This window comes from Littorina saxatilis, linkage group LG3 (assembly GCF_037325665.1).
Source record: "Littorina saxatilis isolate snail1 linkage group LG3, US_GU_Lsax_2.0, whole genome shotgun sequence".
In the NCBI taxonomy this organism is placed as follows: Eukaryota; Metazoa; Mollusca; class Gastropoda; order Littorinimorpha; family Littorinidae; genus Littorina; species Littorina saxatilis.
Genome location: NC_090247.1, coordinates 11,849,336 through 11,876,617, shown reverse-complemented (window position 1 = coordinate 11,876,617; position 27,282 = coordinate 11,849,336). Strand labels below are relative to the sequence as shown.

Here is a 27,282-nt window from a genome sequence, read left to right as displayed (position 1 = left end):
AGGGGATTATGTGTGTAAGAGCTGCAGGCAGTTTCAGGATTCCCCCCGCGGGTTAGGGGGAAGAATTTACCCGATGCTCCCCAGCATGTCGTAAGAGGCGACTAAAAGATTCTGTTTCTCTTTTTACTCTTGTTAAGTGTTTCTTGTATAGAAGATAGTCAATTTTTGTAAAGATTTTAGTCAAGCAGTATGTAAGAAAGGTTAAGTCCTTTGTACTGGAAACTTGCATTCTCCCAGTAAGGTTATATGAAGTCTTATATCACGCGCGTATCTCCAGACTCGGACTCGAAGGCGCAGGGATCTATTTATGCCGTGTGAGATGGAATTTTTTTACACAATACATCACGCATTCACATTGATCAGCAGATCGCAGCCATTTCGGCGCATATCCTACTTTTCACGACAAGGTAATACATTGTACGTCGTTGCAAGCCCCTGGAGCAAATTTTTGATTAGTGCTTTTGTGAACAAGAAACAATTGACAAGTGGCTCTATCCCATCTCCCCCCATTCCCCGTCGCGATATAACCTTCGTGGTTGAAAATGACGTTAAACACCAAATAAAGAAACAAACAATTGACAAGTGGCTCTATCCCATCTCCCCCCTTTCCCCGTCGCGATATAACCTTCGTGGTTGAAAACGACGTTAAACACCAAATAAAGAAAGTTTCAGGATGATCGCAAATGTTTTTGTTAGACAGCCACATTGGTCTGTTCTTTCAGACCAAGTGGGCACAGAAAAGATCCTGTAATGCATGTCAGAGTTCGGTGGGTTTTAGAAACACAAAAATACCAAGCATGCATCCCCTGAAAGAGACATATAGCTGCCTAAATGGTGGGGTAAAATCATTGTACACGTAAAAATCATGGGAGTTTCAGCCCATGAACTAAGATCTTTCAGTGATTGTTCAAGTGAATATTTGCTGGACAGAAAAGAAGAAAAAAATCTCACAAAGAAATGCCTAACTTCCGACATACCCCAGTAGTCGGGAGAGTCTATAATTATGATTGCAATGTTAAAATGTTGACAAAAAGAGTGATACTGTACTTTTTCTTTGCACTTTTTTTTTATTAGCATTGCTTTATGTGTAAAAACAAATGTACAAGATTATTTTTCCATTCACTCACGATCACATCATTTTCCCCTCAAACATTTGTATAAAATTGATTCAAGGCAGGCGTATACCAATACAATTGATAGAAAAGGGAAAAAATCAAATTTAACTCATACCAATACAATTGATTGAAATAAAACAAAATCAAGAATAAAATCCCAATCAAGTATAAGTACTTTTACACTAAACTAGTAGAATCTTGAGTTCCAATACGTCATTTACATATTATTCAAGCAACAAATTGCATTACAAAAGATATGTGCTTCTAGAAAACATTCAAATAAAAGAGGGGTCAAAACATATTCCAAGGCGGATCAGGTTGTGGGTTCGAATCCCTACCGCGCCTGGTGGGTTAAGGTGGAGATTTTTCCAATCTCCCAGGTCAACTTATGTGCAGACCTGCTAGTGCTTTATCCCCCCTTCGTGTGTACACGCAAGCACAAGACCAAGTGCGAACGGAAAAGATCCTGTAATCCATGTCAGAGTTCGGTGGGTTATAGAAACACAAAAATACCCAGCATGCTTCCTCCGAAAGCGGCGTATGGCTGCCTAAATGGCGGGGCAAAAACGGTCATACACGTAAAAATCCACTTGTGCAAAAACACGAATGTACGTGGGAGTTTCAGCCCACGAACGCAGAAGAATAATATTTCAAGGAAAAAAGTCCATGCAGTCTGCAATGTAAAAACGTGTGTGCTATAAGCTTGTTCCAGCAGATTTACATACAGTTACAGAGCACATATTTACAGCAGTAGCTGTATTGAGGTAACAACCAACAGAAATACATGTATGTCAAGTAACAAACACATCCCTGTCATCAGAGCTCACCTGCAAGAAAAGGACGCTTGGTTTCAAAGGTGTCCTCTCAGGGTAAACCCTCCAGACTTACCCTTTTATGTAATGCCTCTTTTTGTTCACACCTCAGCCTCAGCATCAAAGCATTACCATACAACCACAATTGCTAGATAGAAAGATCGATAAGCAAACAAAATCATAAATAAAGAATAACATGTTGGTAAATCAGAATATTGTTGGAGCTAGAATACAACTGCATAACCTGTGTTCTAAGACTATGAAACAGCCAAACGGTAACCATACATTGCCCAAATTCTTAAAGAGTAAGAAGGTTAGATTACAACTGAAAGCATAACCTGTGTGCTAAGATTATGAAACAGCCCAATGGTAACCATAATTATATTGACAAAATTCTTAGAGCAAGAAATAACTATTCATGCTCAATGCACTCAGCGAAGAATTTTGGCCATATTGCTTCATAATCATGTCTTTTTTTTTTTTTTTTAATTTGGAATTTAAGTTTGCCATTCTCTCCCCAGATATTCCAAATTGATGTTATGATGTCAAGCAACGCCCATAATGATGGTATGAAGATTATAATGTACCTGGCAAGACATACTGTTTGCATAGAAAAATAATTGGTGCACAGAAAAAAATATTCCTGACATATGGTGCCAAGTATTAAATTCAAATTAATTTGTTATCAATGTTTTATACATATGTGACCCTCCACCACGAAATAAGTCGCATGTCACCTTGCGCGGTTCTGCGCTAGGCTTAATATAAGTCCGGGGAGTGTCTGGTATCAGTGTGAGGGTCACCTTAGTGACAGGCTTATAACTCGAACAGTTTTCGCTCTTTTCTAAAACGGTTTTCACCACTGGATAGAGCATTAAAAACTCTTTAGGAAAATGTAAAAATATGAAAATCATGCAAAGGTGACATGCGACTCATTTCGTGGTGGAGGATCACATTATGATCTTCAGGAACAAGACTCTTGAACTGAACAATATTGAAAAGGAATTTACTGAAACTTTCAAGATAACTGATACAGAAGTGAGAATGTGTGTGTACCGACTGCTTGTGCACATCATGTTCCTCAGTGAATACTTTAACATATTAACGTTTAGTTTTGATATTTTAGTTTTACCTGTTGCTTCATCTCCTCACTCACTTAACTGCTCTGTTACACATACCACAGTCATATATATTTAACCATGAACAGTAATGTTAGCAGTGCTGAATGCATGCATGTTAGACTGTACAGTGTCAACCCCCTGGCCTTATGTTTGTTTGTTTGTTTGTTTGCTTAGCGCCCAGCCGACCACGAAGGGCCATATCTGGGCGGTGCTGCTTTGACATATAACGTGCGCCACACACAAGACAGAAGTCGCAGCACAGGCTTCATGTCTCACCTAGTCAACATTATTCTGACACCGGACCAACCAGTCCTGGCACTAACCCCATAATGCCAGACGCCAGGCGGAGCAGCCACTAGATTGCCAATTTTAAAGTCTTAGGTATGACCCGGCCGGGGTTCGAACCCACGACCTCCCGATCACGGGGCGGATGCCTTACCACTAGGCCAACCGTGCCGGTTTTTACCTGTTGCTTCATCTCCTCACTCACTTAACTGCTCTGTTACACATACCACAGTCATATATATTTAACCATGAACAGTAATGTTAGCAGTGCTGAATGCATGCATGTTAGACTGTACAGTGTCAACCCCCTTATGAAATGTTCCTAAAAATAATGGCAGCTGAATACAAATAGCACCTGCTATCATTAACCTCTTGAGTTAGCACTTTTCAAACAATGCACTTCTGTCTTTAATACAAATTACAAGCTGTCAATTTACTTCACAGCGACCAATTTCAGGTTGGTAACTGAAAACCCTTTGCGAGCAACCCTTAACAATAAAATGCCTGTTTCAAGCCTACACAAATCTCAAACCTGTTCAAGTCAATAGACATAGCCGATCATAGTTCCTCCCCTCTCAAGTAAAGTTGGCTTCGTATCGTTGATTGCATAAAAAAACACAAAAAAACATTTTCGTCATTTTTTGTAGCATCAAAAGTGTGATGATGTCATACTGATGTTTTTGCTGCAACTCTGGATGTGCTGCTTGCTTTTATGGATGGAATATTTTAAAACCACACAAAAGAATGTGTGTTTGTGTACGTGCCAGGCATGACATTTCAAAAACCAATCAATATTTATGCTGCAAGAGAAGTGAATGGGTGTAGCCAGGTTACGAAAGTTGCTTGATTGATGTTTTTGAGCAGAAGGGAATAGTCTCATTGCTGCATAGATACACACGTATTGGCTGTTTCAAATCAACATGTACTGACATGAAGTTATGCCATTCCTGTTGAAAGGTAAAATGCTGTTATAGCATTCAAACCGCAACAATATTGTTTTTCATGGTGAAAACATGCCTGTGTGTGTGTGTGTGTGTGTGTGTGTGTGTGTACGTGCATTTGAATATTTGCATGCATACTTATTTGTGTCCACGGATACAGTAGTTTGATATACCAGAAATGTAGTCTTATTATAAGACTTTGTACCCCACTTATGTTGACCAATTTTTTTTTTAGCCGAGACCAGCTGCAGCAGGTCACCCAGAATTGTAGTAACTTTGTAGTAACTGTGTATCAACACGCTGGAATGCAGGCGTTAGATGGACGTTACAGGAAGCGACTGAAGCTAACAGTCTGAGCGGATATATCAATACCTGGTCAGATAGAGCCATATGAGTGGGTACGGATATGGGAGACAATGAGTTAAGGAAGAGTACAAGGGAGACAATAAAGGAGAGCGAAAGTACATGTACTCCGTTTGAGATCTCAGACAAGACAGTCCTAGGAAGACTAGAAAACAGTCAAATGTAAGGAAAATGAAGAAAACAAAACTTCTTGATAAATGTGTTCAGTTATACAATCATGTTTAATATTGCAAGTGAGCGCTGTACAGTGCATGACGATAAAATATGTGTAACCCAGCAAGGCATTAGGCATTCAATACACAAGTATCTGTAGGTACATTTGAATTTCTATAACTGTGTGTTGTTACTTAAAGAACAAAATATAAAAACTTTGATCAGTTTGGATCATTGTGTAGTTTTAATATTACAGTACAAAATGGGGTTTTTGAAAGGAAGAAAAAATTCCCCAATTGTGAAAAAGTTCATGTAAATCTTTTTGTTTAACGGCAAGTACATAACATGAATTGTCTATCAAGATGAAATTCATAACCAAATTGTGTATTTGCACAATTATTGACTCTCAAATAAGATTGGAAGCATGTTCCCATTTCAGCAATACATACCAAAGAGTCGTTGATCATTCTCAGACAATCAGTGAAAACAAATTCAGACACATTTTCTTTTCAAATATTCGTAAATAATACCAGTCTAGTTTATTCTTATCATTGTTACTTCAACATCTCCTGGTATTAATACTTGAATTTGATTAACTTATGTGTATTTGGTATTAAGAAACGCGTAATGCCCATTTCTACAGCAAGATAGAAACATTGAAAAAATGCAACTGCCAAATCAAGGCAACCACGCAACATTTTGATATAAATAGGCTAGATATAAAATGAAGTGTGGTCAATTTTACAGTATCTACAAAGACTTAACTTTACAATCGCTGCTTACATACGATCCTTCGAAGCGGCTCTAATACTCGCATCAAAATGCAGTCAGAAACTATGTATCAAGGGAAGAATAAGCAATTCATGAAGGCACACAAAATATACCAAAAATATATATGTATGCTAACGCCACTCAAGACGTCTTGCGCGAGTCCGGGGAAGTAGTGGATTTTCCGAAAAGAAGGACCAAAAGAAGAAAGAGAGTAAAAATATAACAATAATTAAAAAAAATGTAAAAAAAAGGTCACAATAAAAAAACTAACAGCCAACATTTTTTTTTTTTTAAACACAGCCAAATTAATGATACTGCTGTCCCTCTCATGAACGGACACCCTCGGGCCATTGCAAACCTGTCCGTATATTGCAGGTGTCCGCTCACGCCGAGGGCCGTACATTGCAAAGCATCAGAAAATAAACAACATTTGTGTGACCCGAGACTTCTCTGAATAGACACCATCAGCCATACATACACAAACCACGCCTTCATTTCATGATTCAGCATAACAAGATCCCCCAAACTAAAAAAAGCAGTTTCATTCACACATGCCCCTCTCGTTCAATTTCAATTCGCACAGTCACACATGGAATTTTCAGCAGCACTGAAGTCAAATCAAAGTAAAGCTGACAAGCATTCGTTTTGACATGGAAGTCATGATAACCCCACAGGAAAACCAAACAACTTTCAGTTTTACTGCTGCAACTCGACGTAGTTAGCGGGAAAGAGGCCTGTTTTGCCGTGGCAGGATCCCTTCCACCAGCCCTCGTCAATCTGAAACAGGCAAGGTCAAGGTCACAATCATTTTAGCACGAACGTTCAAAACTGAGCAGGCAGGATGGGTATCATCTTAGTTTCACCAGACATGGGAACCCCTGTTTTGCACTTGGAGTTAGCAGGCAGGATGGGTATCATCTTAGTTTCACCAGACATGGGAACCCCTGTTTTGCACTTGGAGTTAGCAGGCAGGATGGGTATCATCTTAGTTTCACCAGACATGGGAACCCCTGTTTTGCACTTGGAGTTAGCAGGCAGGATGGGTATCATCTTAGTTTCACCAGACATGGGAACCCCTGTTTTGCATTTGGAGTTTTCTCAAACAAACTTGGTGTATTTTCAGAAAAATGAGCGTACTCCACACAGCATTTGAACATCCATGATTCAGACATGCTTCACACTCGTCCGTCGCACCGTTAATTAAGTTTACCAATACATTTAAAACAAATGCTTCTTTCCATGTTTACTGACCAAAACAGTAATCATGTGTGAAAATACTGGATCGGCTTCGGGATGCGCTCGTCAAGAAAAGTAGTCTAGGAACTTTTTTTTCCCCCACTGATCGTACTGATTGTATTCTAGACAATCATGCGTACAAAATACGGCGAAATCGTATGGGTTCCCAGGTCTGTTTCACTAACCAGAGTAGGGGGAGCATAAAACGGCCAAGGGTGAAGTGACTAAGAAATGTATTCTTCTTCTTAATATTATTATTGAAATAAGAAAAGCTACCAGGCTTCTGATTTCTTCAGTCAATCGCACAAGGTTAGTGAATTTTTTCCTTTTTATTATCTCCCCTGTTCCAGACATGTTTGAACAGTCTCGGACCTATTTCTCTCACAAGCAACAATGCTTGTTTGTAACAAATCAGGCCAGGGAATGAGTAACAGTGGTTTGCGAGTACTGACGGGAACATTTTGCGTTTTAAGCATTTTCAGCATTTTTAAGGGCACACGGAGGCTCTTTTCTTACACAATTAGAAAAGGACTTCGTCGTATTTACGACGTAAGGTGTATCATTCCCAGGCCTGAACAAATGGATGTTTTTTTGTTTTAAAAAGTATGCAATGAAACAAAATGTTCAAACTTCTTGGAGCACATCCACATGCTGAAAAAACAAAAAGCATTTCAATGACTGTAACCTTTTATTAGCTGTGCATCTGTTGTGTTACGCACCACCAGTGTAATATCTCATGTTTGTATTATTAAAGTTACCATGACCTGATCCGAACCTCCTCCCCCCTAAAGAAAGAAACAACAACAAAACACAATAACAACAAACAAGAAAAGGACATAAAAACTTGCACTTACCTGTTCAACATCTGTAATAATATCATCCGGGTCAAAGTTCAGCTCGTCTTCATCCGCTGCAACAGCAACAAAGTGAAATAATCAGCAACGGAAAGACTAACAAGTCGCGTAAGGCGAAAATACAACATTTAGTCAAGCTCAGTCGAACTCACAGAATGAAACTGAACGCATTGCATTTTTTCCGCAAGACCGTACACTCGTAGCATCGTCTGTCCACCGCTCGTGGCAAAGGCAGTGAAATTAACAATCCAGAAAAGCGCGGTAGCGGTTGCGCTGAGGAGGATAGAACGCTTTTCTATATCTCTATTCTTTTTAACTCTCTGAATGTGTTTTTAATCCAAACATATCATATCTATATGTTTTTGGAATCAGGAACGGACAAGGAATAAGATGAAATTGTTTTAAAATCGATTTCGGAAATTTAATTTTAATCATAATTTTTATATTTTTAATTTTCAGAGCTTGTTTTTAATCCAAATATAACATATTTATATGTTTTTTTGAACAGAAAATGATGAAGAATACGATAAACATAATTTTGGATCGTTTAAAAAAAAAAAAATTCTAATTACAATTTTCAGATTTTTAATGACCAAAGTCATTAATTAATTTTTAAGCCTCCAAGCTGAAACGCAATCCCAAAGTCCGGCCTTCGTCGAAGATTGCTTGGCCAAAATTTCGATCAATTTGATTGAAAAATGAGGGTGTGACAGTGCAGCCTCAACTTTTACAAAATGCCGGATATGACGTCATCAAAGAAATTTATCGAAAAAATGAAAAAACCGTCTGGGGATATCATACCCAGGAACTCTCATGAAATATTTCATAAAGATCGGTCCAGTAGTTTACTCTGAATCGCTCTACACACACACACACACACACACACACACACACACACACACACACACACACACACACACACACACACACACACACACATACAAACACACACACACACATACACCACGACCCTCGTCTCGATTCCCCCCTCTATGTTAAAACATTTAGTCAAAACTTGACTAAATGTAAAAAAGACGGGTAATTCAGTCTCACTTGCTTGGCGGTCATCAAGAGCAATAAAAAGACAGGTTACTAATTCTCACCTGTTTGGCAGTCATCAAGAGCAATAAAAAGACAGGTTACTTATTCTCACCTGTTTGGCAGTCATCAAGAGCAATAAAAAGACAGGTTACTTATTCTCACCTGTTTGGCAGTCATCAAGAGCAATAAAAAGACAGGTTACTTATTCTCACCTGTTTGGCAGTCATCAAGAGCAATAAAAAGACAGGTTACTTATTCTCACCTGTTTGGCAGTCATCAAGAGCAATAAAAAGACAGGTTACTTATTCTCACCTGTTTGGCAGTCATCAAGAGCAATAAAAAGACAGGTTACTTATTCTCACCTGTTTGGCAGTCATCAAGAGCAATAAAAAGACAGGTTACTTATTCTCACCTGTTTGGCAGTCATCAAGAGCAATAAAAAGACAGGTTACTTATTCTCACCTGTTTGGCAGTCATCAAGAGCAATAAAAGGACAGGTTACTAATTCTCACCTGTTTGGCAGTCATCAAGAGCAATAAAAGGACAGGTTACTAATTCTCACCTGTTTGGCAGTCATCAAGAGCAATAAAAAAACGCCAGGTAAATAATTCTCACCTGGTTGGTAGTCACACTGACATACAGAGCAATAAAAAACGACAGGTAAATAATTCTCACCTGCTTAGTAGTCGCACAGAGCAATGAAAAACGACAGATAAATAATTCTCACCTGCTTGGTAGTCATACAGAGCAATAAAAAATACAGGTAAATAATTCTCACTTGCTTGGTAGTCACACAGGGCAATAAAAAAAAACCAGGAAAATAATTCTCACCTGCTTGGTAGTCATACAGTGCAATAAAAAAAACGACAAGTAAATAATTCTCACCTGCTTGGTAGTCATACAGAGCGATGGCAGTCAAGCCCCCTTCTGACAAAGCAGGGCCATCCCCTGGCCGATTGTACGTATCTTCGTCAAAATCGTACGGTGACTCTTCCGGTACATGCTGTTGGGCCGGGGGGCTAGCCGGGGATACCGCTTCCTCTTGCTCATTGTACTCGTATGGGTTTTCTTCCTCCACCTCATACGGGTTCTCTTCCTCCACCTCATATGGGTTGTCGTCCTGGTGTACTGGTTCCGGTTCCGGTTCCCGAGGTAACTGCCGTGCTGGTTTGGGTGGTTCCGGTTCTCGTTCTGGTTCAGGCTCGGGTTCGTTCGCTTTGTTTTGTTCCGCCTCCCACCTCTCCTTTTGTAATCTCTCCTGGAAATTGTCATCAGAGAGATATTTACCCCACAGCTGGAGATGGTTGGATAGCACTAGGCCCAAGACAAAAAACAGCGAAAGAGGATGCATGCAAACCTAATGCAATTCTTTGTGTGAGTTTAATAACCTGCAGAAGCCCCCCAAATCTTTGACAACACTCGCTAGCAAATTGCCATTGACACTAACAAATAAAAAAATAAGAAATAAACAAATTCAGAAACAATAAAACAATGGGACGAGCGCATGATGGTCCACTTTCTTCTGAAGTTATTCACATCTCTGTCAGAATCTTCACCTTCAGTGACTATAGACTTCTATTCACATCTCTGTCAGAATCTTCACCTTCAGTGACTATAGACTTCTATTCGCATCTCTGTCAGAATCTTCACCTTCAGTGACTATAGACTTCTATTCGCATCTCTGTCAGAATCTTCACCTTCAGTGACTATAGACTTCTATTCACATCTCTGTCAGAATCTTCACCTTTAGTGACTATAGACTTCTATTCACATCTCTGTCAGAATCTTCACCTTTAGTGACTATAGACTTCTATTCACATCTCTGTCAGAATCTTCACCTTTAGTGACTATAGACTTCTATTCACATCTCTGTCAGAATCTTCACCTTTAGTGACTATAGACTTCTATTCACATCTCTGTCAGAATCTTCACCTTCAGTGACTATAGACTTCTATTTGCATTGATTCTCTTATAGTTTGACCAGCAACAAAATTTGACTCCACCTCTCTTTAATATAACAATTACAAAAAAATGGAGCATTCCTTCTCATGTAAGCGATTCTGTTTACTATCACAGATCTGTTGAGACTGCTACACCGGATAACAACATCCTTCAACTTGAACAGATACTAAAAATCAACAGTCTGGCTGGGTTTTGTGCAGAGTGGGAATTTTGTTGTTGAAATTACTTCATAAGTGACATCAATGACAATCCGTTCAATTAATTCAGCAAAAAATGTCTTCTTCTTCTTGTCGTTCGCTGATTTTGCGATTTGCGTGGATCTGTGGTTGGTTAAGGTGCGCCTGTTGGCCCAGATCCTCCGACTTTAGCCCTTAGGTTTCTTTCAGGGTTACCCTGCCCTTAGTTCCTGGCTCAAAAACCTAACCCTGGGAACACATGGGGGATTTCTTAACGGGGGTCCCACCCCGGGGCTAGAGCTTTTAATGCGGCTCTTACTCGCATGGTGTAACCGTCATCGGACACGTAGGGCATTTATAGGGTAGTCAGTGCCATCTGCCAACCCACCCCTGGGTGGCCGAGTGGTAACGCACTTGCACTCGGAAGCGAGAGGTTGCGAGTTCGACCCTGGGTCAGGGCGTTAGCAATTTTCTCCCCCCTTTCCTAACCTAGGTGGTGGGTTCAAGTGCTAGTCTTTCGGATGAGACGAAAAACCGAGGTCCCTTCGTGTACACTACATTGGGGTGTGCACGTTAAAGATCCCACGATTGACAAAAGGGTCTTTCCTGGCAAAATTGTACAGGCATAGATAAAAAATGTCCACCAAAATACCCGTGTGACTTGGAATAATAGGCCGTGAAAAGTAGGATATGCGCCGAAATGGCTGCGATCTGCTGATCGATGTGAATGCGTGATGTATGGTGTAAAAAAAAATCCATCTCACACGGCATAAATAGATCCCTGCGCCTTGAGTCCGAGTCTGGAGATACGCGCGCGATATAAGACTTCATATAACATAACCCCGTCCTGGTAGAGACACCGCTAGTTGGTCCTGGACTGCTTATTCTATATGCGCAGCTGGCCCCATATCTGGGGGCCGTTCCCCTATCCGCCACCTGGGGACCCTACTGAATTGGAAGTAGTCTGTTCCCGGAAAAAATGTCTATTCAGCACAGAATGCAGCCACACTTTTGATTTTTGGTATGTGTCCAACTCAAAGGATGCTTTTACTCCAGGCGAAACCTTGGACAAATCTGTGACCGTGAAGATGATTGTTTACGCAAGAAGGACGGTCCTTTCACAAATCTGCAATACAGTGGAACCACAGTTTGAGGCCCCCCCCCCCCCCCCCCCATTTAAATCTTATCCTTTTCAAGACCCTATGTTCTCAGAAGTGTTCTTTATAACCTCTGGAAATTCACCTCCATTTTAAGACTCCCTTCCTTTTAACACTTTCTACCCCACCTATGTTGACCTTTTTTTTTTTTTAGCTGAGACCAGCTGTGCTGCAGCAGGTCACTCAGAAGTGTAGTAGCTGTGTAGATACTGTGTATCAACACGCTGGAATGCAGGCGTTAGATCAACGTTACAGGAAGCGACTGAAGCTAACAGTCTGAGCGAATATATCCGTACCTGGTCAGATAGAGCCAAATGAGTGGGTACGGATATATCCGTACCTGGGAGACAATGAGTTAAGACCTGATTTTTATAGATTGTTTTAAAGTTGTAAATGGTGGGTTTCACTGTGATCAAATTTTGTTTTCTCAGCATGTGTGCATGAGACAAAGTGTCACCCACCTCCTGTTCCCCGGAATCGGCGTATGGCTGCCTGAAAGGCGGGGTAAAAACGGTCATACACGTACAAATCCACTCGTGCAAAAACATGAGTGAATGTGGGAGTTCAGGGCCTAGCATTGGAAAAAGTGAGTTGGGCGTATCAAAAATGTAAAATCCTTGAAAATCGGGAATTCCGGATTAATTTTTTCTTGACAAGAATAAAAAAAAAAAATTTAAATAAACAAAAATAGGTTGGCGTATATATGCTGTTTTGGGTACAATGCTAGGCCCTCAAGTTGCAGCCCATGAAAAAAGAAAAAGACCCACCTCCTGTTGTTTCTTCTGTTGGTCTTTCTCCTTCTGCTCCCTGGCCTGTCTTCTCTGCCGCTCCTCGTCCGCTCTCTTCTTGGCCTCCTCCTCGTTCGACTTGGCGAGGTTCTCAAAGCGAGACTTCAGGTTCTTAGCACCTTCCGTACCTGCAGACATGAACGGTAATTATCCAACTAACAGATGAGATACAGGTAATCCCTATCTGGCTGAAACTCTCTCTCAAACATGCATGTACCCGCGCACACACACACACACACACGCACGCACACACACAAAAACTCCCACACATACATATACAAATGTAAACACACAGTGTTGTGTTGTTTCCGAGAGGACAAAAATCCCTGAAAAATCCAACCCACAGAAACCTAGCATAAACAGGGTAAAAATATGGAGTGGCACGCAAAACTCTCACCATATGGTGACCCTTTAAATAAAATGTTCAGGAAGGCAGAAAAAGAATTACACTCTCCGTCCAATCTCAACTCAATTCTCTCTCTCCTTTCTTTTTTTCGTTCTGCCTGATTGTCTGTCCGTCTGTCGGTCTTCATTGCAAGCTACTCACTTCCTTCTGCCTTGGGTCTCTGGTAGCCACTGCTGACTCCCTGCATGTCATCAAAGGAACCTGCAGACTGGACACACACACACACACACACACACACACACACACACACACACACACACACACACACACACCACACACACACACGCACACACACCACACACACCCACACACACACCCACACACACACACACACACACACACACACACACACACACACACATACACACACACAAGCATTATTATAAAGTACATCATAGTAAATTGTTCTTCTTTACTTGGTTGTTCATTAGCACTCTATCTGTCTCAGATTTTGTTTTTTTGTGTGTTTTTACAGTGTTTGCGTTTATTGCAACGGGAGAGAAAAAACAACTCTTCCACAATCCATAAGTACCCAACATACCTGGAATTTGTTCACTTGGCGGATAATTTTATATTTTCCTTGGTACAGTGCAATCTCTGGCCTCTTACAATCAAACCAGCATTTGCTCTAGATGAACAGGAGGATTGTTTTCAATAGAAGATGTTCAAAGACAACTCTGCCAGGTCGGTATGGGTTGTGAAATGGTGAACACTCTTCCTTTTAGCGAGTCAATCTTTCCCGCGTGACATTATAGGCTAGTCACTAGCGAGGGGTGTGTCTGATTTAAACACTTGGACAATGTTTCCCCAAAAGCGGCGTATTGCTGCCTAAATGGTGGGGTAAAAACGGTCATACACGTAAAAGCCCACTCGTGCAAAAACATGAGTGAACGTGGGAGTTTCAGCCCATGAATGAAGAAGAAGAAGAAGAAGACTTGGACAAAGAGTATGCGTAGAAAGCTTGCCTCTCTGATGGCAGGAGTATTCACTCTTTCACGACCCATACAAACCCGCTGAGTTATTTCCGGAGTTCTTCTTCTTCTTCGTTCATGGGCTGAAACTCCCACGTTCTCTCATGGTTTTTTTGCACGATTTTTTTTTTTTACGTGTATGACCATTTTTACCCCGCCATCCAGGCAGCCATACACAGCTTTCGAGGGATTTCCGGAGTTGATCTATTTGCATCATGTCCCTCTCACCTGGTCATTCTGGTCGTCCACACCAAACTTCCCCCCGAAGCCTTTCTTCATGTCTGTCTGTGAAGGGTGCAGCTCTGTCTTGGTTACGTCACCGTACCCTACTGCCGACTTATCCTGCCGATCTTTCTGCACGCCAAACTTGCCGCCAAAACCCTTGGAATGATCTGAAAACATTTGGAGGAAATATTATTCTGAACAAATACTATAATTATGAATAAGAGGTATACTTCTGAAATGCTTCAGAGCCTCTGTCCTTCAGCAACCAACTCTGTTGTTTTCAAGACTGATGTGTTTCCCCTCTGATGTGTTTCCCCTCTGATGTGAATGTGTTTCCCCTCTGATGTGAATGTGTTTCCCCTCTGATGTGTTTCCCCTCTGATGTGAATGTGTTTCCCCTCTGATGTGAATGTGTTTCCCCTCTGATGTGTTTTCCCTCTGATGTGAATGTGTTTCCCCTCTGATGTGTTTCCCCTCTGATGTGAATGTGTTTCCCCTCTGATGTGTTTCCCCTCTGATGTGAATGTGTTTCCCCTCTGATGTGAATGTGTTTCCCCTCTGATGTGAATGTGTTTCCCCTCTGATGTGAATGTGTTTCCCCTCTGATGTGTTTCCCCTCTGATGTGTTTCCCCTCTGAAGTATGTTCAAATTACACCACATGTCAGATTCTTCTACAGTGAAACCTGCATGCTAAGGCCTCCTCTCTGTAAAGATCTCATTTTGTCTTCATGATGTCTGTAAACTATCCTTCAATTTTAACAATCCCTCTTTTTTAAAGGCATAGCATTCCTAGATTTTTAGAGAGAAAGAGCGCTGTTATTGTGGGAGCGCACATATGCTCAAATACTGAACGATAGAGGAAAATATGGATCGGATCAACACATGTATTTACTACCGTGGAAACACCCCTTTTAAGACCTCCAAAAATCTGAGAAAATCCGATCTTAAAAAGGAGGGAGTCTTAAAATGGGGGTAATGTTACAGAGGTTATGAACAGAGAATCTGAGAAAACAGGGTCTTAAAAGGGGGGTTCCACTGTATAACAACAAACAAACAAACAAATCTTTATAATACATGTATTTTGTTCTCCTGGTTTAAACGAAATTTAATTTAAGTTAAGCATCATGAACAAAAGCTTTTCTTCGGTGACCCAAAGGAATACAAAATTACACAAATTAACATGATGGTGGACATACAACGATGATGTTCCATACAAATACTGTATCAGTATCTTGTGTGGGTATACTACATTGGGTGTGCACGTTAAAGATCCCACGATTGACAAAAGGGTCTTTCCTGGCAAAATTGCTTAGGCACAGTTAATAATTGTCTACCATACCCGTGTGACTTGGAATAAGGCCGTGAAAGGTAAATATGCGCCGACATGGCTGCAATTTACTGGCCGTATAAAATTTCATCTCACACGGCATCACTGCAGAGCGCCTAGAACTGTACCCACGGAATATGCGCGATATAAGCCTCATTGATTGATTGATTGATTGATTGGGTTACCTGTTTGCGACTCGTGTTTCTCCACGTTCTCATGGTGCTCCCAGCCCACAGCCGACTTGTCAACTCTGTCCTTCTGCACGCCAAACTTGCCGCCAAAGCCTTTGTTGTAATCTGCACACATCACGCAATGGTAACACAAGAGGATCTGTAAAGTCTTCTTTTACATGGGTGGGAGCGCACCTATTCTCCAATACTGATCAATAGAGAAAAATACAGTTAGGATCTACATCACGTTCAACTCTTGGTTTTGTCTATGTGTTCAACTGAAAAGATGTTCTAATCCATGTAAAAGCCTGGATGGCTCCATGGTGGTTTACAAGGATGTTCACAGGAGGACGGTGCCTTTAAAATAGACTGACCTGTCTGTGACTCGTGTTTCTCCACCTTTTCATGATGGCTCCACCCAACGGCAGACTTGTCTTGTCGGTCTGTCTGCACGCCAAACTTTCCGCCGAACCCTTGTGTGTAATCTGCACGTCACATCAAAACCTTCAGGACAATTCATTTCATTTTCTTTTTCATTACTCTACTGTCTCATCGCTGGGAAATTTGGGTGCTTCGTCCCAGTGGAAAGCTAGCAGCGACAGTCGCACTACCCAGGTGTCTGCGTGTTTAGGTGTAATCAGCCACCTGCACTTACGGCAGAATGACCGAGGTCTTTTACGTGCCACAGTGGTGACACGGGGGTGAAACATAGATACCGTCTCTGAGTCTGCACATAAAGTTGACCCATGTCCGTCCCAGCCCAGATTCGAACCCGTAACTCTAGGATCACAAATCCAGTGCTCTACCAAGTGAGCTACCACACTGTCTACTCATTCATCTACATGCTAGACTTGTTGGTTTCTCTTCTTCTTGTTTGCTCTTGTGTTATCCTATTTCAATGTGAGCAAATTCTCACATCACAACGAATGATCATTTCAAAGATTTCTCTATAGGTCCAATTCATTCTTCTTACTCGGCGTGACGTTATCAAATGGATCGGCTAGCTTTAGCCCTAAGGGGCACAACTCCGCTCATACTCTCTTCGCGCCGCCATATTGGATGCCGTCTTTGTTAGTTTTCTTCATTGCACTCTTGTTCTTTTTGCGTATTTCACTGTGTATACAGACAAAATGAAGAAAACAACCGTCAAGGCTCAAAAGCTGGAAGTTGGGAAGTACATTGACAGTCTTGTGCCGATTGTAAGAGCCCGATATGTTGAGAAACTGAAAGATATCGACGGCATAGACCCGTACGACTCATCGACAATGTTTGACTCGGTTCATGAGATGATAATAGCCTTTTGAACCTGTAGAACAAACAAAACCAAAATGTAAATTTATGACAACAAAAGTCAAAAGTAAATCTTATATTAAAAAAGTCTACAAGGAACTAACATTTAGTTTTAGTGCAGCAATAATGGTACAGGTAATAAATTAATATTTTTTAAAAATGTTAGCGCCTGCATCAAAATTAGTTGTCACCCTGATGGTAAACAACTTTAGGGATCCTAAAGTGTGCCTGCTCACTGCAGTTTTTGGCCACACAACGTGTCATTTTCACTTTTGTCGAGTCGCCACCCAACGCTCAAGCACTGTCAGAGATCGTGCAAGGCATCCAACATGGCGGCGGATGACCAATTCCAGAGAGTTACGACCCGTGATTCTCATACCGCGCGCGCCGAGTAGAAATGCTGTTGATAACTTGAGTTTCTGCAATGGGCCTATTGAAGAAAAGCATCTTCTAACAAGCTGCAGGACGGCTGGTTATGAAGGTGTCCGTTTCTCAACAACAACGTATGCGCAACAATTGATGTCATTGTGAAGTAACATAGAATTCTAAAACAGGGAAAGGAAGATAATGAAATGAAGAGCAAGAAATAATTGGGATTGCTTCCCCTTACCTGTTACACCCAAATAAATCATAGAGTTATCAAGCATTTGCCTTTGTGAACCAAAAGAAACAAGAAATTCCTCCGAGGTAGGAAAAACACCCCCGTTGGTCAAAGGGAAATAACCATTCTCACTGCCACCAACTGAGAAGGTTATTTCCCTTTGACCATTAATATCTCCCTCTATAAGTCCTTGTAGAATCTTAATCCACCAATAACTCCCTAACCGTGTGTTTGACTGGTCCCAATTTTTGTAAGGACCGTCTCAGGAATGTGTAGAACCTGTTCACCAAGTTTGGTGACGATCGGTCCGTTCATTCTTGAGATCTATATGCGAACACAAACAAACAAACAAACACATGGAGCGAATCCTATACACACCCCTATACCGGGGGTGTAATAATAACTACATAACCATGCATACGTGATTAGACTTTTTTTTTATTTGATCACACCTTTCTGTGACTCGTGTTTCTCCACTTTCTCGTGATGGCTCCACCCAACAGCAGACTTGTCCACTCTGTCTTTCTGCACGCCAAACTTCCCGCCAAACCCGGTTGAGTAGTCTGAAAACAAAACAGTTTAATGAAACGTACAACTACAGTGGAACCACCCCTCCTTTGAAGATTTTCTCCCCTTTCAGTTGTTTTGTTCATAACCTCCGTAAACTTACCCCCATTCTTAAGACTCCCTCCTTTTTAAGACCTGATTTGGGCGAGGATGTAGCTCAGTCGGTAGCGCGCTGGATTTGTATCCAGTTGGCCGCTGTCAGCGTGAGTTCGTCCCCATGTTCGGCGAGAGATTTATTTCTCAGAGTCAACTTTGTGTGCAGACTCTCCTCGGTGTCCGAACACCCCCGTGTGTACACGCAAGCACAAGACCAAGTGCGCACGAAAAAGATCCTGTAATCCATGTCAGAGTTCGGTGGGTTATAGAAACACGAAAATACCCAGCATGCTTCCTCCGAAAGCGGCGTATGGCTGCCTAAATGGCGGGGTAAAAACGGTCATACACGTAAAAGCCGTGGGAGTTTCAGCCCATGAACGAACAAACAAGACCTGATTTTCTCAGAGTTTTGGAGGTCTTAAACGGGGGGTTCTACTGTACTACATCAGCATTGTTTGTCTGCGCAGTATTCAGGACCACATGAAACAACACAGATATACACCATCTTCTTCTTCTTCTGCGATTCTGGAGACAGAAATCTTAAAGTCAACCAACCCTCAGAAACTGTCTGACACAAAATGTCTGTAAAATGTAAAAATGTCTAAGCCTGATTCTGCAAACAATCTGCTCACTAATGGCATGCTGCTGTAAAATTTAAAGCTGTCTTAGAATAATTCTGCTCACAGCATGCTTTCTAATTGTACACTGCTGTAAAATGACAGAATATTGGTAACTCACAGCAGGTAATGTCTCAGCTAGTACAGCATTGTGACTGTTCATGTCCATTGCCTGCTTGTGGAATTTTTCCTTTGTTTGAACAGTTTGTTGTGAATGTCATAGAAGTTTATTGCACACCATGTGACATGTAAACGAAATTGAATCTTTCTAATAACCCTCAACCAAATTAGTCAATCTAAAAACTAACATATAAAGTAAAGAATATAAAGTTTTGTGTGAATATCTGTTTGTCTGTTCACTTAAAAGACCGTTGGGTCGAAATATCTGTGAATGTATTGTTTTGTCGATAACAAACGTTCCAACAACCTACCTTTCTTGTTTTTTTATTATAAAGTAAAGAGCTTTCAACACAGATCACACACAAGCTGTGACAATACGACAGTAAAGAGCTTTCAATACAGATCACACACAGGCTGTGACAATACAACAGTAAAGAGCTTTCAATACAGATCACACACAAGCTGTGACAATATAACAGTAAAGAGCTTTCAATACAGATCACACACAAGCTGTGACAATATAACAGTAAAGAGCTTTCAATACAGATGACACACAGGCTGTGACAATACAACAGTAAAGAGCTTTCAATACAGATCACACACAAGCTGTGACAATATAACAGTAAAGAGCTTTCAATACAGATGACACACAAGCTGTGACAATACAACAGTAAAGAGCTTTCAATACAGATCACACACAAGCTGTGACAATACGACAGTAAAGAGCTTTCAATACAGATCACACACAAGCTGTGACAATACAACAGTAAAGAGCTTTCAATACAGATCACACACAAGCTGTGACAATACAACAGTAAAGAGCTTTCAATACAGATCACACACAAGCTGTGACAATATAACAGTAAAGAGCTTTCAATACAGATCACACACAAGCTGTGACAATACAACAGTAAAGAGCTTTCAATACAGACCACACACAAGCTGTGACAATACAACAGTAAAGAGCTTTCAATACAGACCACACACAAGCTGTGACAATATAACAGTAAAGAGCTTTCAATACAGACCACACACAAGCTGTGACAATACAACAGTAAAGAGCTTTCAATACAGATGACACACAAGCTGTGACAGTACAACAGTAAAGAGCTTTCAATACAGATCACACACAGGCTGTGACAGTACAACAGTAAAGAGCTTTCAATACAGATCACACACAAGCTGTGACAGTACAACAGTAAAGAGCTTTCAATACAGATGACACACAAGCTGTGACAATATAACAGTAAAGAGCTTTCAATACAGATCACACACAAGCTGTGACAATACAACAGTAAAGAGCTTTCAATACAGATCACACACAAGCTGTGACAATATAACAGTAAAGAGCTTTCAATACAGATCACACACAAGCTGTGACAGTACAACAGAACCAAGCTGAAAGATCCGCAATAACTTACCTTTCTGAGATGCATGCTTTTCTGTCTTTCCAGCATAGTCCCAGCCAACTGATGACTGATAACCAAACAATAAACCATTCATTTTTATGTGTAAAAACATACAAAATTCAGAATGGCTTTTATCAAACAAATCCCCAGGGAACTGGTTTAACAACATTCAGCACAATGAATCTGAATCTTTTTGGCTGCCTTCACCCATGTATCCCAGCATACACAACCTAAACGATTACACTGTACAGTGTATCTCTTTATTTACTTATGCTTTACACGGGAATGACAAGGTCAGTAACCTAATCAATCGTCTTGGCTGTTACCCTGATTTATGTTGAAATTATTTAATTTAGCAGAATGTCAATACATAAGACAAATACATGTTGTATAATTTTTCCCAAAATAAGTTTTAAACAAGCTAATATTAAAATAATACTAAGAAGCAAATTTTGTTCAACAATATGCATCTGACAGTTTCTACAAAGTATCAGTGCATTCAGAGGGTGCTGCAGACTTGTATTCATTTTGTGTCTATCGCACAACTTTTGTCGCAAAAACTTACAAAGGATTAAAACACAAACACTATCCATTTCTAACCCTTAAAGTTGAAGAGATTATTACTACTTACCTTTCATTCCCAATGCATGTAAATTAACACAACAACAGCTTTGTGTTTCTACCACCCACAGTTGATATAATGCCAATAAACAAATCTTTATTCTGACAAGCAAGTGGCAAGCAGTGTAATACAAGTACCACACAAAAAGCCATGCCTTAATAAACTAAAAACTCCTGTTAACTATTTTTCCATAGGCAAAACTATCTAAATTCTAGTCTACAAAGCATTGAATAATAGTCAGAATTAAACATAACTCAACTCAGCAAGCACACAGTCATGCAAATAATAATATTTCTCAAATTAAAAAAATCCAACAATAAAATATCAGTGTCCTGAACAAAACAAAGTTCCACAGGAATCTCTGTAAATAATAATGAATATCTAAACTGATAAAACGCCAAAGTCAGACATTTTTCGCTATCCGTTAACTTGCCTTGTCTACTCTGTCGGACTGAACGCCAAACTTTCCGCCAAAGCCTTTGGCGTTGTCCGTCTGGCTGCTATGCTTTGCAAGGTCCTCGTGATACTCATGTCCGACTGCAGACTGAAAATAATGTCAAGAGCATGGTAGTCCATGCTACAGTTGTTGTTGGTGGTGGTTGAAAATAATGTCAAGAGCATGGTAGTCCATGCTACAATTGTTGGTGGTGGTTGAAAATAATGTCAAGAGCATGGTAGTCCATGCTACAGTTGTTGTTGGTGGTGGTTGAAAATAATGTCAAGAGCATGGTAGTCCATGCTACAGTTGTTGGTGGTGGTGGTTTAAAATAATGTCAAGAGCATGGTAGTCCATGCTACAGTTGTTGTTGGTGGTGGTTGAAAATAATGTCAAGAGCATAGTAGTCCATGCCACAGTTGTTGTTGGTGGCGGTTATCATGTTGAAAAGACATTAAGAAATGCAGAGTTTAACTGCCCTTATGTATAAAACTCTTATTATTTTGATCACATTTCAAGTTTGGTGTTCGGATTTTGTTCCTGCATGGTTAGACAAACTGAATAGCTTTTTGAAATTAATCAAAGAGCCAAATGAGCTCCTATTTTTAATGCTCTAGTACAGTGGAATCCCCCTTTTAAGACACACCAATTTAACACTTCATCCCTTTTAAGACACACCAATTTAAGACTTCATCCCTTTTAAGACACACCGATGTAAGACTTCATCCTTTTTAAGACACACCGATGTAAGACTTCATCCCTTTTAAGACACACCAATGTAAGACTTCATCCCTTTTAAGACACACCAATTTAACACTTCATCCCTTTTAAGACACACCTAAGACTTCATCCCTTTTAAGACACACCTAAGACTTCATCCCTTTTAAAACACACCGATGTAAGACTTCATCCCTTTTAAGACACACCAATGTAAGACTTCATCCCTTTAAAGACACACCAATTTAACACTTCATCCCTTTTAAGACACACCTAAGACTTCATCCCTTTTAAGACACACCAATTTAAGACTTCATCCCTTTTAAGACACACCAATTTAAGACTTCATCCCTTTTAAGACACACCAATGTAAGACTTCATCCCTTTTAAGACACACCAATTTAACACTTCATCCCTTTTAAGACACACCGATGTAAGACTTCATCCCTTTTAAGACACACCGATGTAAGACTTCATCCCTTTTAAGACACACCAATGTAAGACTTCATCCCTTTTAAGACACACCAATTTAAGACTTCATCCCTTTTAAGACACACCTAAGACTTCATCCCTTTTAAGACACACCAATGTAAGACTTCATCCCTTTTAAGACACACCAATGTAAGACTTCATCCCTTTTAAGACACACCAATTTAACACTTCATCCCTTTTAAGACACACCAATGTAAGACTTCATCCCTTTTAAGACACACCAATTTAAGACTTCATCCCTTTTAAGACACACCTAAGACTTCATCCCTTTTAAGACACACCAATTTAAGACTTCATCCCTTTTAAGACACACCAATTTAAGACTTCATCCCTTTTAAGACACACCAATTTAACACTTCATCCCTTTTAAGACACACCAATTTAAGACTTCATCCCTTTTAAGACACACCAATTTAACACTTCATCCCTTTTAAGACACACCTAAGACTTCATCCCTTTTAAGACACACCAATTTAAGACTTCATCCCTTTTAAGACACACCAATTTAACACTTCATCCCTTTTAAGACACACCTAAGACTTCATCCATTTTAAGACACACCAATTTAAGACTTCATCCATTTTAAGACACACCAATTTAACACTTCATCCCTTTTAAGACACACCAATTTAACACTTCATCCCTTTTAAGACACACCTAAGACTTCATCCCTTTTAAGACACACCAATTTAAGACTTCATCCCTTTTAAGACACACCAATGTAAGACTTCATCCCTTTTAAGACACACCAATTTAAGACTTCATCCCTTTTAAGACACACCAATGTAAGACTTCATCCCTTTTAAGACACACCAATTTAAGACTTCATCCCTTTTAAGACACACCAATTTAACACTTCATCCCTTTTAAGACACACCTAAGACTTCATCCCTTTTAAGACACACCAATTTAACACTTCATCCCTTTTAAGACACACCAATGTAAGACTTCATCCCTTTTAAGACACACCAATTTAAGACTTCATCCCTTTTAAGACACACCAATGTAAGACTTCATCCCTTTTAAGACACACCTAAGACTTCATCCCTTTTAAGACACACCAATGTAAGACTTCATCCCTTTTAAGACACACCAATTTAAGACTTCATCCCTTTTAATACCTTGCTTTTTGAGATTTTCTATTAATAACCTTTGTAAATGTACCTCCTTTTTAAGACCTGATCTGATTTTCTCAAGATTTGTGAAGGTCTTAAAAAGGGGGGGGTTTGACTGTTCTGATTAATACACCCAAACCAGATAAGCCTTGGCAAATAATAAATATTGTGCGCCCTGGTAATTTGCATTCAAACTGTACCCTTTTGTCTTCAGATACATGGTGTGCAAATAGCAAGCATGCATGATCAAAATGTTTCAACGGTACAACAGACTCGCGCTAATATACGTTTAACACTCTATACGCCTGAAAGGTCTGTGTTTCTGAGGTCAACAGACTTAGCACTGAATATATGGCGTAAGAAATAACAAAAACAATGCTCTATCCTTACTAAAAGAGCAGGTAAGCTATTCAGTTTGGTGAGTCAAAAATTGTTTCCCTTTGTCCAAGAAAATCTTCAAATGTGATAATATCCAGAGCTGCTTCAAGCCAACAGTTACTGCTCACTCACTCACTACCACAAATTTCAGGTAACAAATTGCCACATTTTCACAGGATTTGCACCCCTCACCCAAACCTTTAACACAGTTATGTCTATTGGTTTTTTGTTGTCTTTTTATGTTCACAACTGGCTTAGACCGCTTATATTTATTCTAATGATTTTGTTTAACGGTGGAAGTTATACTGGTGCTCAGTAATGATAGACAACTGTTTTAATGCTCAGGAAGTCATTTCATTTTCAAACTAAGGGGTTGCAGCTTAAATATCAGCATGCTCCATAGCCTGAAAATGACTGTATTCATCACACTTGATGGCATGCAACAAATTTCAATATCCATCAAAATTATCAGGATCATTCATCACTCTCTGAAAAAACACAAACAACAAATCAAGCAAATGCTGTTATTTTGAACTATCCCTTTTGGGTTTTGAAATTCACTTCAATATTGATCCAAAAACATACCTCTTGTTACATGAGATACAAACAAAGCAGGCTTCATGCGCACCAGATACAACCTGATTATTTGAGGATAACTTTAAAACAAATTAACACAGTGAATAACCAGAGAACTGCCTTTCTTTTGTCTTTCCTGCAAGCGCCTGAACATTTTGAGGTAAGGGTTGTCTTATTAGTGTTTTTCTGTGCACTTAAAAGATCACAGAACTGTGTTAAACATATGTGACCCTCCACCACAGAATGAGTCGCATATCACCTTTGCATGATTTTTATATTTATGCATTTTATAGTTTTTTATGCTTTATCCAGTTGTGAAAACCGTTTTAGAAAAGAGAGAAAACTTTTCGAGTTATAAGCCTATGACTAAGGTCACCCTCACACTGATACCTGACACCCCCTGGACGTATATTAGGCCTAGCGCAGAACCGCGCGAGATGACATCCGACTCATTCCGTGGTGGAGGGTCACCTTCCTGGCTGTTTTAACCAAAGCAACACACTTGTAGGTGTTTTTTCTTTCTTCATAGCGCTTTAATATTGAGAATGAACTTGCAAATAAGCAAGTGGAGAAATCTGCAAGTTTTTGTATGAAGCTGTAATTTGCAATCACCTGCTCCAAGCAGTGTTACATCATTGTATCTACTCTAGATCACTTTTCTGTTCCCACTACCCAAGTATTAGAAGCCTAATGAAAAAGGACTAAAAAAAACTTCTTGCTACAGAAATAGTCTGACACTATTGTACTTAGAATGTATAAATAATTAGCAGAACATGTTATGTAAAAAGAGTTACAAGAAACCTTTCTGTTCTAAACTTTCAAAAGCTTCGAGAAAACGGTAAAATACATTTGTTTTCTTGATACAAAAAAATGTCAAAAGGTATGATGCTTTAAATCAACAAATAAAAAAAGAGAGAAAGGCTAAAGTTTATTTAAATTTTATTAGCTCAAGCTGTTTCTCTTCTTGAATATTATAAAATGTCCATGTCTTAAAAACAAGCAGGAAAAGTCAATATGCAGCAACACAAAGCAGTCTCTGCTATGCAAGCCCTAAATGACAAACCTTGTCCATACGATCTTTCTGCACGCCGAACTTGCCACCGTAGCCCTCAGAGGCCTTGGGGCCAGCCTCATACTGGCTTTTCTTAGTTGTTTTGTCATCACTCTGAACCCCCTCGCGCAATTTTTTCAAGCTGCAAGAAAGAAGTTAACATGAATACCGTCTCTGTGTAGTAGAACTGTACACTGCCTCGCCATAAGAATATCACAAAAATATGTTCAGTATATACACAAAATATACTCATTGGAAAAAGTTAGGGACCACTTACGCAAACAAACACAGCTTCCAAACCACCAAACAAAATTGAATCAAATTTGTAACATGTTTAATTCATTATCTCTGCGATCCTTTTCCAAAATATGGTGACATTTCATTCACGCATTACGTGTCAACAAGCTCTGAAACAACATGGGGGTCAAAAACAAAATTTGCAAGTTCCGAACAGTTCAGTAATGGGTGTGTCCGCCGCGTTTTGCGATGCCTTCTGCAGTCCTGTTCCGCATCGAGTTTACCAGCTTCCTGCAGAAGGCCTGAGGAATGGCCTGCCATTTGATTTGCAGGAACTGAAGCAGTTGCTGCAGGTTCCTTGGGGGTGGGTGGTTGTTCCTCACTCGCCTGTCCAGCTCATCCCACAGGTGCTCGATGGGGTTGAAATCAGGGCTGCAGGCCGGCCAGTTCATCCTGGTGACACCAGCCTGCTGGATGAAGTTGTTGACCAGCCTCGCTCTGTGAGGTGTCGCGTTATCGTCCTGAAACACAGCCTGCACACCAATCTGGTGTAGAGCGGGTAGAACCAAAGGGGCGACAATCTCATCTCTGTAGCGCTGGCCCGTCAGGTTGCCAACAAGGTGGTAGAGGGGGGTTCTGTGTCGAAAACGGAAGGCCCCCCACACCATGATGGAGCCCCCGCCTGCACCAGACCGTTGTTGTACCGCTCACCCTGATGCCTCCACACACGAGCCCGACCGTCATGATGGTGCAGATTAAAGCGGGACTCATCGCTGAACAGCACATCGGCCCATTGCTGGCATGTCCACCTGGCATGGTTGTGACAGAACGCCAAACGAGCCTGGCGATGAGCTGCTGTCAGTCGTGGGCGTACAGCTGGACGACGTGATCGCAGGCCAACTTCGTGCAGGCGTTTGCGGATGGTTTTCGTGCTGACGTTGGTGTTTGTTGCCACCCTCAGCTGGCCCCTGATGATGTTTGCAGTGGTGCCTCGCTGCTGCAGAGCTTGTCTTCTGATGAAGCGATCTTCACGCTGTGTTGTCTTCTTAGGCCGCCCTGACCTGGGCCTCTCCAGAACGCTGT

The 27,282-nt window shown here is 40.5% G+C and overlaps 1 protein-coding gene across 2 annotated transcripts in view; it reads right to left on the bottom strand.

Moving 5' to 3' along the window:
• Positions 1–1,047: 1,047 nt before the first annotated feature.
• The window catches only part of LOC138961628 (src substrate cortactin-like), a 30,578-nt gene continuing 4,343 nt past the window's right edge, over positions 1,048–27,282 (bottom strand). The window contains exons 4-15 of one of the 2 annotated variants that reach the window (XM_070333300.1): positions 25,975–26,104; positions 21,631–21,741; positions 20,588–20,642; positions 18,219–18,329; positions 16,250–16,360; positions 15,891–16,001; positions 14,381–14,544; positions 13,323–13,389; positions 12,755–12,903; positions 9,578–9,950; positions 7,652–7,707; positions 1,048–6,338 (exon numbers count right to left, since the gene is read on the bottom strand). In XM_070333300.1, the coding sequence (XP_070189401.1) occupies positions 6,258–6,338; positions 7,652–7,707; positions 9,578–9,950; positions 12,755–12,903; positions 13,323–13,389; positions 14,381–14,544; positions 15,891–16,001; positions 16,250–16,360; positions 18,219–18,329; positions 20,588–20,642; positions 21,631–21,741; positions 25,975–26,104 (1,519 nt within the window). In that variant the 3' untranslated portion in view covers positions 1,048–6,257. The remainder of the gene's footprint in view (positions 6,339–7,651; positions 7,708–9,577; positions 9,951–12,754; positions 12,904–13,322; positions 13,390–14,380; positions 14,545–15,890; positions 16,002–16,249; positions 16,361–18,218; positions 18,330–20,587; positions 20,643–21,630; positions 21,742–25,974; positions 26,105–27,282) is intronic. The other variant, XM_070333301.1, reaches the window with a different exon arrangement.